The 12,829-nt window shown below is 37.6% G+C and overlaps 1 protein-coding gene across 1 annotated transcript; it reads left to right on the top strand.

Moving 5' to 3' along the window:
* The first annotated feature begins 4,118 nt into the window (after nucleotides 1-4,118).
* Nucleotides 4,119-7,588, top strand: LOC149847511 (putative 12-oxophytodienoate reductase 11). The gene is made up of 4 exons (XM_089997067.1): nucleotides 4,119-4,285; nucleotides 4,434-4,564; nucleotides 5,982-6,149; nucleotides 6,903-7,588. The coding sequence occupies exons 1-4, from the start codon at nucleotides 4,119-4,121 to the stop codon at nucleotides 7,496-7,498; spliced, it is 1,062 nt and encodes a 353-aa protein (XP_089853193.1). The 3' UTR covers nucleotides 7,499-7,588.
* Nucleotides 7,589-12,829: the final 5,241 nt, after the last annotated feature.

The following is a 12,829-nucleotide window of genomic DNA, read 5'->3' as shown; positions in this document are numbered from 1 at the left end:
AAATATAACACTATTTTAATATATAAAATATATTTTCATAATGCCCATAGTGTTAGAATCATGTTATAATCTGTATTTTCTTTGAATTTATAACCCAAAGAAACGAGAGGGTGGTGTATGTTCGCCCCCGATGATTCACTGAATCCCACGTCTGTGTTCGGGGGGGGACCGCTCTTTGGGAACCCCCGAACATGAGATGGAGCTACCGGCCCTGTTGGGGGGGGGGGGCATATAACCTGCTTCGCAAAGAAACTGCACCCGACACGAAGACCTGATCGTGCTGGCTAAGCCTGTCATACCTAAGGTCATCGTGCCAGCAGAATAAAACTCCGAAGCAATGACACCTGCCCCCGGGGCTTATGCTATGGCGCAGAGGGGTGACGCCCATGGGCATGGGACCTTGACTGCTGCCCGTCTAGCAGCCAAGGCCCCATCCCCCTACGCCAACCACCTTGGGACTATTATAATCCGTAATTAGATGTGTGGTTTTGGCTTTCCCAAATCTTACCAAATGGAGTCGAATTCAATAGGATATCGGATAAAATCAGTTCCATTGACATCCCTATATATTATATATGAAGGAAGATGGAGTATTGCATAGACTACAAAGAGCGGATCAGGTCAGGGTTACCCCTGATGAACCAGGGGTCCTGCTGATGTCGTTCATCGTTGTAATGAACGGCATTAGAAACACTTATATTTTAGCTTTGTTTTAAGCCGTTCATCTCGATTCTTTAGATGCCAATCATATACGCCATATATGGCTCTGAAAAATGTGGGACCCATCTAGAACGTAAGCAATACAGTCATGGTTTTTTATGCCGTTAATCTTATGGATGAATGACATCAAAGCTATGTCAAAGGGACACACCATTTTGGTGGCGTCCCTCGTGACACAAACAGACACGCTCTGACATATGGACACCGACAGAGACACGCATGGTGACATATTTTAATATTATAAGTGTTATTTTAGTATAAAATTCATTTTTAATATTAAAATGAAAGAAAATATTTTTATTGATTAAAAAATAAAAAAATCCGTGTCCTCATGTCCTATTCTTCAAAAAATCTTCAAACTTTTTGGGCCGAATCCGTATCACGTATCGTCGTGTCCACGTGTTTTTGTGACAGCATCAAAGGCACCCCTGATCGGATCGGCGCTTTGTTGTTGTTGGTGTAGGCATTTTTCACTTTATGATTTTATAACTCTATGGATCTTCATCATACTGTGCTTATTTTTTGGATATTTAGGGAGTGTTTTGTTTCATGTTATTTTCATACGAAACAATTTTATTTCATATGAAAATGAGCATTTTCTGAGTGGAGGGGGGGGGGGGGGGGGTGCAACAAACACGCTGAAGCTTGGGATTTGGTGGGGCCTGCGGTCAATGAGAAGCCAAAATACTGTTGATTGTGGGTTTCATATAAAATCCGTTCGGGAACAAATTTCCCACCATCTTTTCTGTCATTGGGCTCTTTTCCTAAATGCAAAAACCTACTTTTTTCTCACGTGAAACCCATTGACTTTGTCACTCCCTCTTCAAAATGAAACCTCATAATAAGTGCACAATGTCACTTTATGCATGTGGGGCTCAATTTACATTGTGAGTAAACAAGATTGTTTCTTATGAAAATTATTTCATAAGATTCTACAATCATGTGAAACTAGGGGTGTCAATGGGTCGGGTTTGACCTTGACCCGACCTGTACCAAATCCTATAAGGCTATAGGGTTAGGGTTTGGTAATAAATAAGGTCTCTAGGTCAGATTCGAAGGGTCTGATTAATAGCCAGGACTGGGGCCTCCCGAAACAGTTAAAATTTTATTTTATTTTTTTAAAAGCCCAGTCCTAGCCCAGCCCTGATTCCATATGAAATAGATTTTTATCCATTTTTGTAGCCCAGCCCAGTCCTAGCCCAGCCCTGACTGCAGCAAATAGTTTGATTTGATCATATGAAATAGATTTTTATTAATAATTGTAGCCATTTTTTATTTTATCTCAAAAAAAAAAATTTCGGGGGCACTGCCCCCGAATCCCCGACTATCGCACAAATAATTTTTTTTTGCTACACCCCTGTTTGCTCCCCCCTCACATGAATCCTAGCTACGCCCATAGACGAATATGGTTTGTGAAATTTCATACCAGACTCGAGCCTGAACCGCATCAAACCCTATAGGGTCAGGGTTTGGTGATAAATAAGGTCAGATTATAATTTGGGTCCAACCCAAAGGGTCTGTTTAATATATGGAGCCAGATATGGTTTGTGAAATTTTATACCTGACCCAAACCCGACCTGAGTTCCGGTTAAGATCCACAATTTTTCAATGTAAAAAAAATAAAAAATATGATTTTACCTGTCAAGGATTCAAGTATGGCTTTTCTTATAGTAGGTTTTATTGGACCCGAGTCTAGACCCGGTACCTATCTGAAATAAGGTCTGGATCTAATTTCACGTGAGTCCGAACCAGCCCCGATCCATTGAAACGCCTACGTGAAATACAAATTTCACGAGATTTACGCATGCTTCTCTTCCTCGCGCATGAAACAAAAAAACTACGCTCGTGCGATCACGTGTTATGGAGCAGGGATAAGGTGAAATGTGGTTTCACAGGAAAACGTGCCACACACTTTTGGCTATTCAGCACGTGTTCGATTTGGGCAATGGAATAGAAATGTGGATCACAAGGTTATAACTTGCGAAAAAAGAAAGCAACTTGGCTATGCCGTTGGCTCTTAGTGTACCGTCCAAAATATCTAAAATACCCTTAAACGTGGTTGCAACATTTGCGTATAAGCCAAGGGACGGTATGGTTATTTAAGCACCTCAAGTGACCATTTAGGTAGACTGTGAGTTATAAAATGTGTCCAAGCCCCTCTTCTTTGCATAAAGTATGCGCTTATAGAAAAGGAGTCATTCAGAAAACAAGAGAGAGAGGCGATGGCTACACCAGCTGCACCATCAGAACCCCTCTTGACTCCACACCAGAAGGGAAAATTCTCAGAGAGAGAGGGAGAGAAAATGGTTTCCCCAGTGGCACCATCACAACCACTCTTGACTCCACACCAGATGGGAAAATTCTCACTCTCTCACAGGTCAGTTTCGTAATTTTGAGACTCTTAATTTGCTTTTTTCTTTCTTTCTTTTTTTCTGTTTTCTTTGTCATTTTTTGCTTGTAGTTTGGATGATGATATTTTATGCATCCAATTAAGAAAGGAATTAAATAACCTCCATGTATAGCAAATTTGGTAGAAGATAAAGACTGTTTGGAAACTGACAGATGGGATAAGGTTATGCATTTGGGAGATTCAGAAGTGAGGCTATATATATCTTCTCTTTATATTTGCACTAAAGAGTGAATTTTGGTAGCTACCACATCTATCTTAATGGTGGTAACTATCAAATCTACGATTTGGCTTTCCAAATGCATAAACTCCCTCGGACATTCGGTTTCCAAACAAACTTGGGATTTCGTGAAAGAACTCATCACATCTTCGATTCCTTATAAAAATATCCGGTTGATTAAAATGAAAGTTTCATGTTTGGTAACCTCTCATGAGATTAAGAATTTCATGCACATGAAAACATGAATCTCATTTGCAACCAAACATCAGAAAATGGAAATGAGAAATGGAATGTGCATGATTTGAAATCACATTTGAAGTGAATATCATGTTATTTTAAATCACAACGTGGAATATGTGATTTGAAAACACGACTCCAAATTGCATGTGATTCTATCTTCCACATGTGATTTGGAATCACATGAGATGCAACCAAACATGCATGCCCATATTTTTTTCTTAGTCATGTATTAGAACAAAAAGCTGCCAAATCAGCCTTTTTGTTTTTTAGCACATACTAATTCTTTTGATCAAAACAGCCCACTCTGGTAAGGGTGACTTGTGAATGTCACCAAGTTGACGGGATGTCACAAGTTCGAAACCCACAGGTGGCATCCCTTGCCACAAGGTCGAAGCTGGGTGTACTCCGGTCCTCGGTGGGCAGGAGGGACCTCAAGGGTTTTACCAACCGGAGGCCAGCCAATGTGCAGTGGGTGATGGTGTTTTTTTGTTCATTGGATTATACAAAAAAAAAAGGTGCATGCGCAAGGAAATGACATACATTTTTATGAATTTCAGGATGGTATTGGCACCATTGACCAGAATAAGGTCCTATGGGAATGTGCCCCAGCCTCATGCAATCTTGTACTACTCCCAAAGAACCACTAAGGGTGGCCTTCTAATAACTGAAGCCACATGCGTCTCAGAGACTGCCCGAGGGTAGAAGCTTCAACTCATTGTTGCTCCTCTTTTGCTTACCTTGTTTTGATTCTCTTCAGATTTCTAGTGCTGAATAATGCTATGATCATCATTCACTGGATTGATTGTTAACTAACCTTAATCATCAAACTCTTGGTGTTTATTGAAGATACCCTGACACACCTGGAATTTGGACACAAGAGCAAGTAGAGGCATGGAAGCCAATTGTTAATGCAGTTCATGAGAAGGGTGGTGTATTTTTCTGCCAGATTTGGCATGTTGGAAGAATTTCTAGTTATGGTATGTTCTTAAATTCTTCCCTTCTTCCTGTGTGAGTGTGTGTGTACTTCAGCACAATGGGCAACACCTTATTGTGGTCTCCTGCATAGATCCAATCATGAGAAGCAGAGAATTTCCTTCTGAACATGCCCAACATGGGTTGCTTACTATGCCATGTCCTAATGTTTAACATTCAGGTGATTTCTAAGGATTGAAATCTGTCTAGTACTGACCATTGATTCTTACAATGCCCTTATAGGCCCTGGTGAAATATATTTTGATGATAAAATATAGAATGCTGAAAATTTCTATACTATTCGATCTAGCTTCTGGGGATTGATATATCATGACAAGGTATTGTGGTTTAGTATCATAGTTACCAGAGTGGGAAGAAATATATAAAATCATAATCTGGAGGTAGGGACAACAAGTTTTAATTGAATTTGAGGTGCAGTGCTCCCAAACCCAATGCCTTGGGACTCCACCAAGCGTCTTTGCCAGGTAAACTTGGTTATGGATGGGTCCTGATAACTTTACATATGTTTTATCCAGGACTTATGATTTCCAGAAACATGACCCAAATTTTCCATATCCCCAATCAATCAAGACACCTGTGTCTTAAGGAGTGATTTTCAAGAACAAGAATTTTGACTCCTCATTGGCTCTTGTTTGTTTAGAAATCGGGTTGCGTCCCACTTATGAAGTACCTTTCTTGGGAATCATGATTCCCAATGTTTGCTAGGTGCTCCCAATGTTTTATTTCAGTTAGAACAAATCCAACTACCTTTCTGCCAGGTCAGTCAACTAAATGGATTTGAGCAATTCTTCTTTATGCATATTTACATTCTGAATTGAACGATAATTTCTGGCTTGGCCTGACTAAGAAGTTCAGCAACATCCTCAAATCAGATAGTTTGTACCAAACCTGCTAGTTTTATCAGAAGTTGGCCCTTGAAAGAAAAACAGCACTGCCAACTTAAAGCATCGTGATCTTCCTTGTTTCTTCTTCAAACAAAGAGTTTTGATCCCTCACCTTTTCAAAAGTTATTTAATTTATTCAAGGAGCATTTCCTGAATAAAACATTTATAGTCAAATTGAAATCTTGCCAAAATGACCTGGCTCCTGCAAAGTCAATTCAACCATGTTCTGAAATGAAATGACATTCTTGGTCCGGCTTGCGCCCACATGGAATGATCTCATAGTTTCCTTGTGTCTTCAATATTAAACCAACTATTAAATGCATGACCTAATTTTTTACTACGCTCTCCGAGTTTTCATGTATGTATATATATATATATATATATATATATATATATATATATATATATATATATATATATATATATATATATATATATATATATATATATATATATATATATATATATTATTGCCCTTTCAAAATTCAGACTTCTGGAAAATGCTTATGGCTTACAGGATACCAGCCTAATGGGCAAGCTCCAATCTCATCTACCGACAAGGGATTGAAATCCATTAACCCACTGGACGGGAAAGAGTACTCTCCACCTCGTCGGCTAAAGACAGAAGAAATTCCTGAAGTTATTAATCAGTTCAGACTTGCTGCCAGGAATGCTATGGAGGCTGGTAAGTCTCCTCAGGCATCCTTTCTGATTTTTGACCTTTTACAGTTTCTCCTCTCTGTTAGTGCTGGTGTAAGAGATGTTATAGAATGCCAAGTTTAAGGTCCAAATTTTATCCAGGCACATTATAAAGAACAGAAAATTACTGCATGATAATCTACTAACTGCAAATATACATTGTTCTTTATGAGCTATCAGCAGTCCACTGTTTGATTCATTGTAAATGTCACAAATATATACTTGATAATCTATTTGTGTGAACTCAGCTGCGAACCAACCAGCACCATGCAATCAAAAGATTAGACAGTTTCTTCCGACCACAAAATGCCACTACTAAAGACCATACTGCCTCCAAAAGTTGTTTTTATGAAATCAAATGACATGCGATCCTCCACATTCTGTTCGCAGGAATGAGGGTTCATGCTAGCCCTCTCTCTCTCTCTCTCTCTCTCTATCTATCTATCTATCTATATATATAAATGTCACATGGGTGCGGGGTGCGGCACTTTCAAAAAACTTGGGTGCGGGGATGTGGCAAAAATATAAAAAATTATATATATATATATAAAGTCCAAAAGTTGGACATAAAGGTCAGGTTGACTGCACCGGGTGCCGCACCAGCGTCGCGTCGACGCGGGTGCTGCACCTAGTTGGCCAAGTCCCTGTGACATAGTATATATATATATGTGTGTGTGCGTTTGTGTGTGTGTGTGTGTAGAAATGTGCACTGATCATTGAGCAAATAAATACACTGCAGGCTTTGATGGAGTTGAGATCCATGGTGCCCATGGTTACCTACCGGAACAGTTTATGAAAGACAGCATCAATGACCGGACAGATGAGTATGGAGGCAGTCTTGAGAACCGGTGCCGTTTTGTACTGGAATTAGTTGAAGCAGTTTGCCAAGAAGTTGGAGCAGATAGAGTTGGCATAAGGCTTTCACCTTTTGCAGATTATGCAGAATCTGGTGACTCGAATCCAGAAGCTCTCGGGCTTTACATGATGGAAGCTTTAAACAAGTACCAAATTCTCTATGCACATGTAGTGGAACCAAGGATGGTCGTTCCTGATGAGAAAACAGAAACTAAGCACAGTTTGCTTCCATTGAGGAAAGCCTTCAGAGGGACTTTCATTGTTGCTGGAGGGTATGACAAGGAAGATGGTAACAAAGCAGTCGGTGAAGGGTCCACAGATTTAGTCGCTTTTGGTAGATACTTCATTTCTAATCCAGACTTGCCTAAGAGATTCGAGCTTGATGCACCTCTTAATAAGTACAACAGGTTAACCTTCTATTTTCCAGATCCAGTTGTTGGATACACTGATTATCCATTCTTAGATTCTATTCATCCCTAGACTCCGGGTTGTATGTTAATCTAATAAAGTTTGGTTGGATGTGAGGTTTTTGCATATTGAAGATTAGTAGCATGATCCTTATGGCATAAACCTTTCTACCACTTCCTATGGATTTCTTGCAACTTCCAATCTAAAATTGTAGTGTTTGTTTCCCTATGTGCCCGTTCTACAGATAGACTAGGTCCCCATCATATTATATGCAGAGAAGTAGACTATGTATGTCAAGTAAGCTGATCAGGTATTATGAGATGCAGGCTTTTTCACGAGGTGGATGGAAAGATTTAAGTAGGCAATGAATTTTGCTTGAAGATGAGGGAAATGTGATGTTCCGTATTCTTTATTTTCTTTCCTGACCCATTTCTTGCAATAGCTTTCTGATAGTGCTGTTACAGAATTTTCGTGGTACAGCAGTCTGCTATATTAAGTCATGCTTTCTGCATGCTAAACCACATTGCCAAACATTCATCCTATATGGAATCTTTTTTCTAGTCGTTTAATAAATATCTTTTCTTGTTAAATATTTGCACATCTGTGACCAAGTTGGCACAAATTCACAAAGTCTGCTTTTAGGTCATTTCTTACGCTAACCCGAGGTTAGTGCTTACAGCAGATTTTTTGGTAAAAAGGAAAAGCTCACACCTTTACATATCAGCGGATTGTTGCAGATTATTTTTCCATAGACGAAGGGCAAGGTCTTTATAATTCAAATGAGTAAATTTCAGTTCTTTGTGCGTTCCTTATATGTAATTGAAGTACTTTTTGTTAGTAATGTAAGTGATGCTTTATGGATGCTGTAAGAAATGACCTAGAGGGTGAGGGAGTATTTTATGGATCGTCATGTTCTGGAAAGATTGAAGCTCCTGTGTGGTTGTTAAGCATCGATCATTCACACCCAAATGCTTCATCTCCAGAAGCAGTTCTGCCCTCTTAGCTTTTCTTCAGTCATGGTTAGCCGTGTTTTAAGCACTACTAGGGAGGTTCAATAGGTACTCTGCACAGATTTTCACCCAGAAAAGAAAAAGAAAAAATGCTAATATTCAGATGGTTGTAACAAACTCGCCTTGGTTTAAAGAAAAAGTGCCATAGAGTTCATTTGCTTCACTGAATCTGCTTAAACAAATTATGTTGCCAACAATATTATCTAAACTTGAGAAATAAACTAGGTTTCTCCGTCTAAACTCTTTTTAGTAATGAAAATGTTCAAATTCTTTTCACTTCTGGCTGCCCAATCCATAAATTCTTGCGTGAAAGTGTAGAGAAGCTAGTTTTCTTGCTGAAATTTCTGTTTGGATCGGTAAAAAATTATTTTGTGAACACATTATTTACATTGTTAAGATAAAACGAATTAAGTGAGATCATGTCAGTGACAATGGTGATGCTTTAGAATGAATTGTTATTTGGAGGTCTTCTCAACATTATAAGTGGAAACAGAGTTGGTGCACCTTGTAAAACATGAGTTTGGTTATTTGTTTCACTAAAAAATGTCACTTCATGTAACACTCTGAACAGGCACTTTGGGAGTCAGGGTTTGTGGGTATCACTTTTCAAAGAAAAATACCAAAGTAGTGCACCAAAAATATGGCACCATTTTTTTTTTAAATAAACATTATCATTTGAATTCAAATAAAGCAAATCTCACAAAAACCATAAACTAACAACGTTCTAACACCAAGTCTTGTTTCTCAAGTTACCTGGAACCTATAGTTGTAATAATTAAAGGGGCAAGCGTACAACTCAGTAAGAAATAAATTATAAGAAGAAATAAACTCAAATTACAACTATAGTGAGCTCTAAGCTCCTAGTCTTATTTTATTTTTTTATCACACATGTTTGTATCTTTTAATTTCTCTCAGTTTCTCACTCGATTATCACAAGTTAGCATCATCTCAATACTAACTATTATCTATTTCGGCTATATCGGTAATAACGTACTATGGGTGTAGCAACCCGTATAGAATACCTCAATTCTACGATATTGACCAGATTATGAACCACTCTCATTCAGTGTATTGTAGTGTAGGACCCCCGATAGCGAGTCATCAAGTCAGAAGTCTAGAGCTATACCTACCCCAGGGGTTTTATACTTCATGCTACATCTTAATATACTCTAGAGTCCTAAATTCTCTTGGTGAAACCCTAAAGTTTTCTAGGATATATGCATCTCATGCATTCACATGAATTCTCACTTGAGTTCATTTTCACTGTCTTCCAACAATGTTCTCAAGAGACATTCTCATTAAAGTATTTTCAAGGGACAAGTCCTAATGTTTTGAGGTTCACCATTTTTTTAAGCATCTAGAGATGTAGTCTCTATACATCTATAAATCTTGATGACCCCAACAGTGGTGGCTCGATCGATGATGGCCATCAGAAAACCATTTCCACTATTTTCTCCAGTGATTTATGGGGTTCTAAGTATGTTATAGTATTTCAAGTACAATAACACTTTTGTAACTATTATGGGACTCAAATCTCATCTCAAGAACTCTGTTCCCATGCATGTATTTATAAGTTCTTCACAACTCAAGTATGCATTTCATCTAACATACAATAATTTAATACATGCAACTCATACTGAAATATCATATATACATGAAATCATTTATGTCATTCAAGACTAATTCACATGCATTAAGTCTCTAATCACAAGAAAATTGTATTTCTATCATGTAGTTGAAAACTCAATAGAATTTAACTATGATCTTAAGCAAACATGATTTCATGTGGTCTAAATTACAAATGCGTCAGCATACAATGTTTTATTAACTAAAATACTTATAATTTCCCTTACCTCGAATGCGAACGTTGCACTCTAGTTGTAGTTAAGTCTGACGTAGCTCTAATAATAGAGTATAATCTTCACACAAGCATACTTATATTAATAAACAAACATTATATATAATCAAAATTACTAAAATATCCTTCTTAAGGTGGTCTATCAGACCCCAATTTTTATGCCATTAGTTTGATCAAAACCATGACATGAACCCAACACATCAAACTTCATTCAATTCTGAGTTCGGGGTGCAAAGTTATGCTCATTTACTTAATTGAATATTAGGTTATACACAAGGGTAGTTTGATCATTTCAACTCTTTGCAATTTGACCTGAATCAGTTTAAACCAAACCGAGTTTGGTATTAGTTTAAAACACTAGGAGGGTTTACCTCTCCTGGCGGCGACGCTCCAACGATGGCGGTTCTCCTTTAATCTCTCTCTCAAACTCTCTCTCTTGCAGTTGGTGGAGCAAGGGCTCACTGTGAGAGCTATTTATAATGCCCTCATAATAGGTGAGGATTAATGAAGGGTGAAGTTTATCCTCATCCCTTACCATCGAGAGGGGAAAGCAGTTCCTCAATTTGGAGAACCTTTTTTCTTTTACTTATCTTTTCCACCTGACTGTGTGTTGGGTGAGTTTTACACTTCACTACTTGACTTGTTGGTTTTCAATAAATGTGCATGCACACACGCGAGGGGGCGGGGCATAGGGGCGTGTTTTTTTTTTTTATATATATTTACATGGAAAAACCACCCCAAGACCTGTCTGTTGTACTTATGGTCATTGTTCTGTCAGCATAGAACTCAATGGGATTACTCCTTGCCCCAAGGAGTCTCCACACTTTGGGTGTAGAAGCATAGAGGTGTGGTTTGTGGTTTGTTTTTGGAGGTGTGAATTTTTTATATTGTGTATGTAATCTACCAATTAAGTCTAAAGGCTTTAGAATTGATGCTTAAAAGCATTATCTAGCATCTCTTCCTCCTAAAGAAAGTAAAATGTCCTTTCTTCCCAAAACATTTTTGTTTAGTCATTTTTGGAGCGGAATGGATCATTTTTTATCTATTTAGAACTTAAGGAAACTTGATGATAGTTTGGGTAAATAGGTTGGTTTTTTTATCTTTCTAATTATATTTAGGGATGACAAGCATGGGTTGGGGTTCAATGCCCGGGAGGGTATCTGTACAGTTGAGCTTGGTATATATTACCTTTCATATTCAGTTAGTTGTATGGGTTGGATTTGGTTTTGAGTTTTTACATCTGAATCTGAATATATATCCCATTTATATTCAAATTGATTTACATAAATTGCACCTAATTACTTCAATAGAAAATTGAATCCTGGTATGGTAATATGCAAGCTTATTTCACAAGATATATAGATGTGCATGTTTGCTCTAAGATTGTTTGCATAGATTGCTAACTCCTATTCTAGCCAACATAAAAGCTATAAACAAATCAGACTCATCAATATTAAGCAAAGCATTTATGCAGATGCATACATGCGTGCATACAATAGAAGATCTTCATAAGGCTGCTGATTGTTGTTCACCACATTGCACATTGTCCAAAATCAGAGGTTTCGCTAGGTAACATGATGCTTCATACACGATACATGCATGAGCATGTCTGATTCAAGACCCTACCCTATAACTTGGAGTCAACTGCAAGTTAATTGGTATTATTTAATTAAATCCCACAATCAGATCTAGAATTTATGATATTAATGTATCCTTTAAAGGAAAAATAAACACTATGTTTAAACATCATGCAAAATGATATTCGAACCACCCCCTCAAGATTTGTTGCATAATCTATTCTTTTCACAATATTCAAATCATGTTCCTTATCCACACTTTACAATCTAAACCATCATCAAAGGAACAAAAGAACAGAAGAAATATGCCACAATTTTGGACGAGTAGAGGAATTGGTTTGTACTTAAAAATCCTTATGTGATAACTTCTGTACAAGTTCAAAAGTGTCCATTTTCGTAGTATATAGACTTCTGCAGAAGTTTAGGAAGTTGGTCATTTAAAGAATTATTATAACATGCTCACCATTGTCATTGTACTTGTTATTCTATATATCTTGACAATTTTCACCAATTTCTTGTTATCATTCTTCTTCTTCCTTTGCCTTTGATTGAGAACTTGACTTTTGCTTTTTTTTTCCTGTACTGTCATCTTAATTTTCTTTCCGCTTTGGTAATCTATCTATCAAAAGCACACACTTTTGTTTGTATCAGTATGCAGACCAAACTACATGAATACTAGCTCCGTTGAGGAGAGTATAATCATAGTCTTGATTGTATAAGAGAAGAGGAAAATATTATCTATCAGACCTAGGTCTAGACTCTTGAACATTATCTATAATTGACTGATCTTAACACAACTGGTTGATTTGTACAAGAGAAGATGAAGACGTTATCTACAGGCTGAGCAATCTCCTCGAGATAAGAAATAAAAGGAAAATATGAAAATCTTGAAGATTTGAATTTCATCACTACTCACTACTGATCTTTTTTCCTCTATTTGATTTAATGTTGTAACTAT

Source organism: Nuphar pumila, chromosome 2, assembly GCF_984573655.1.
Source record: "Nuphar pumila chromosome 2, dmNupPumi1.hap1.1, whole genome shotgun sequence".
NCBI classification, from domain to species: Eukaryota; Viridiplantae; Streptophyta; class Magnoliopsida; order Nymphaeales; family Nymphaeaceae; genus Nuphar; species Nuphar pumila.
The sequence above is the reverse complement of the archived record's forward strand: the minus strand, read 5'-3'. Positions and strand labels throughout refer to the sequence as shown.

What these genes read in the sequence shown, in the direction of transcription:
- LOC149847511 (XM_089997067.1), top strand. Translation starts at nt 4,119, where the DNA reads ATGACATACATTTTTATGAATTTCAGGATGGTATTGGCACCATTGACC. An exon ending in TGGAAGAATTTCTAGTTATG is followed by an intron (nt 4,565 to 5,981) that starts GTATGTTCTTAA and finishes TATGGCTTACAG; the next exon opens with GATACCAGCCTAATGGGCAA. An exon ending in CAGGAATGCTATGGAGGCTG is followed by an intron (nt 6,150 to 6,902) that starts GTAAGTCTCCTC and finishes AATACACTGCAG; the next exon opens with GCTTTGATGGAGTTGAGATC.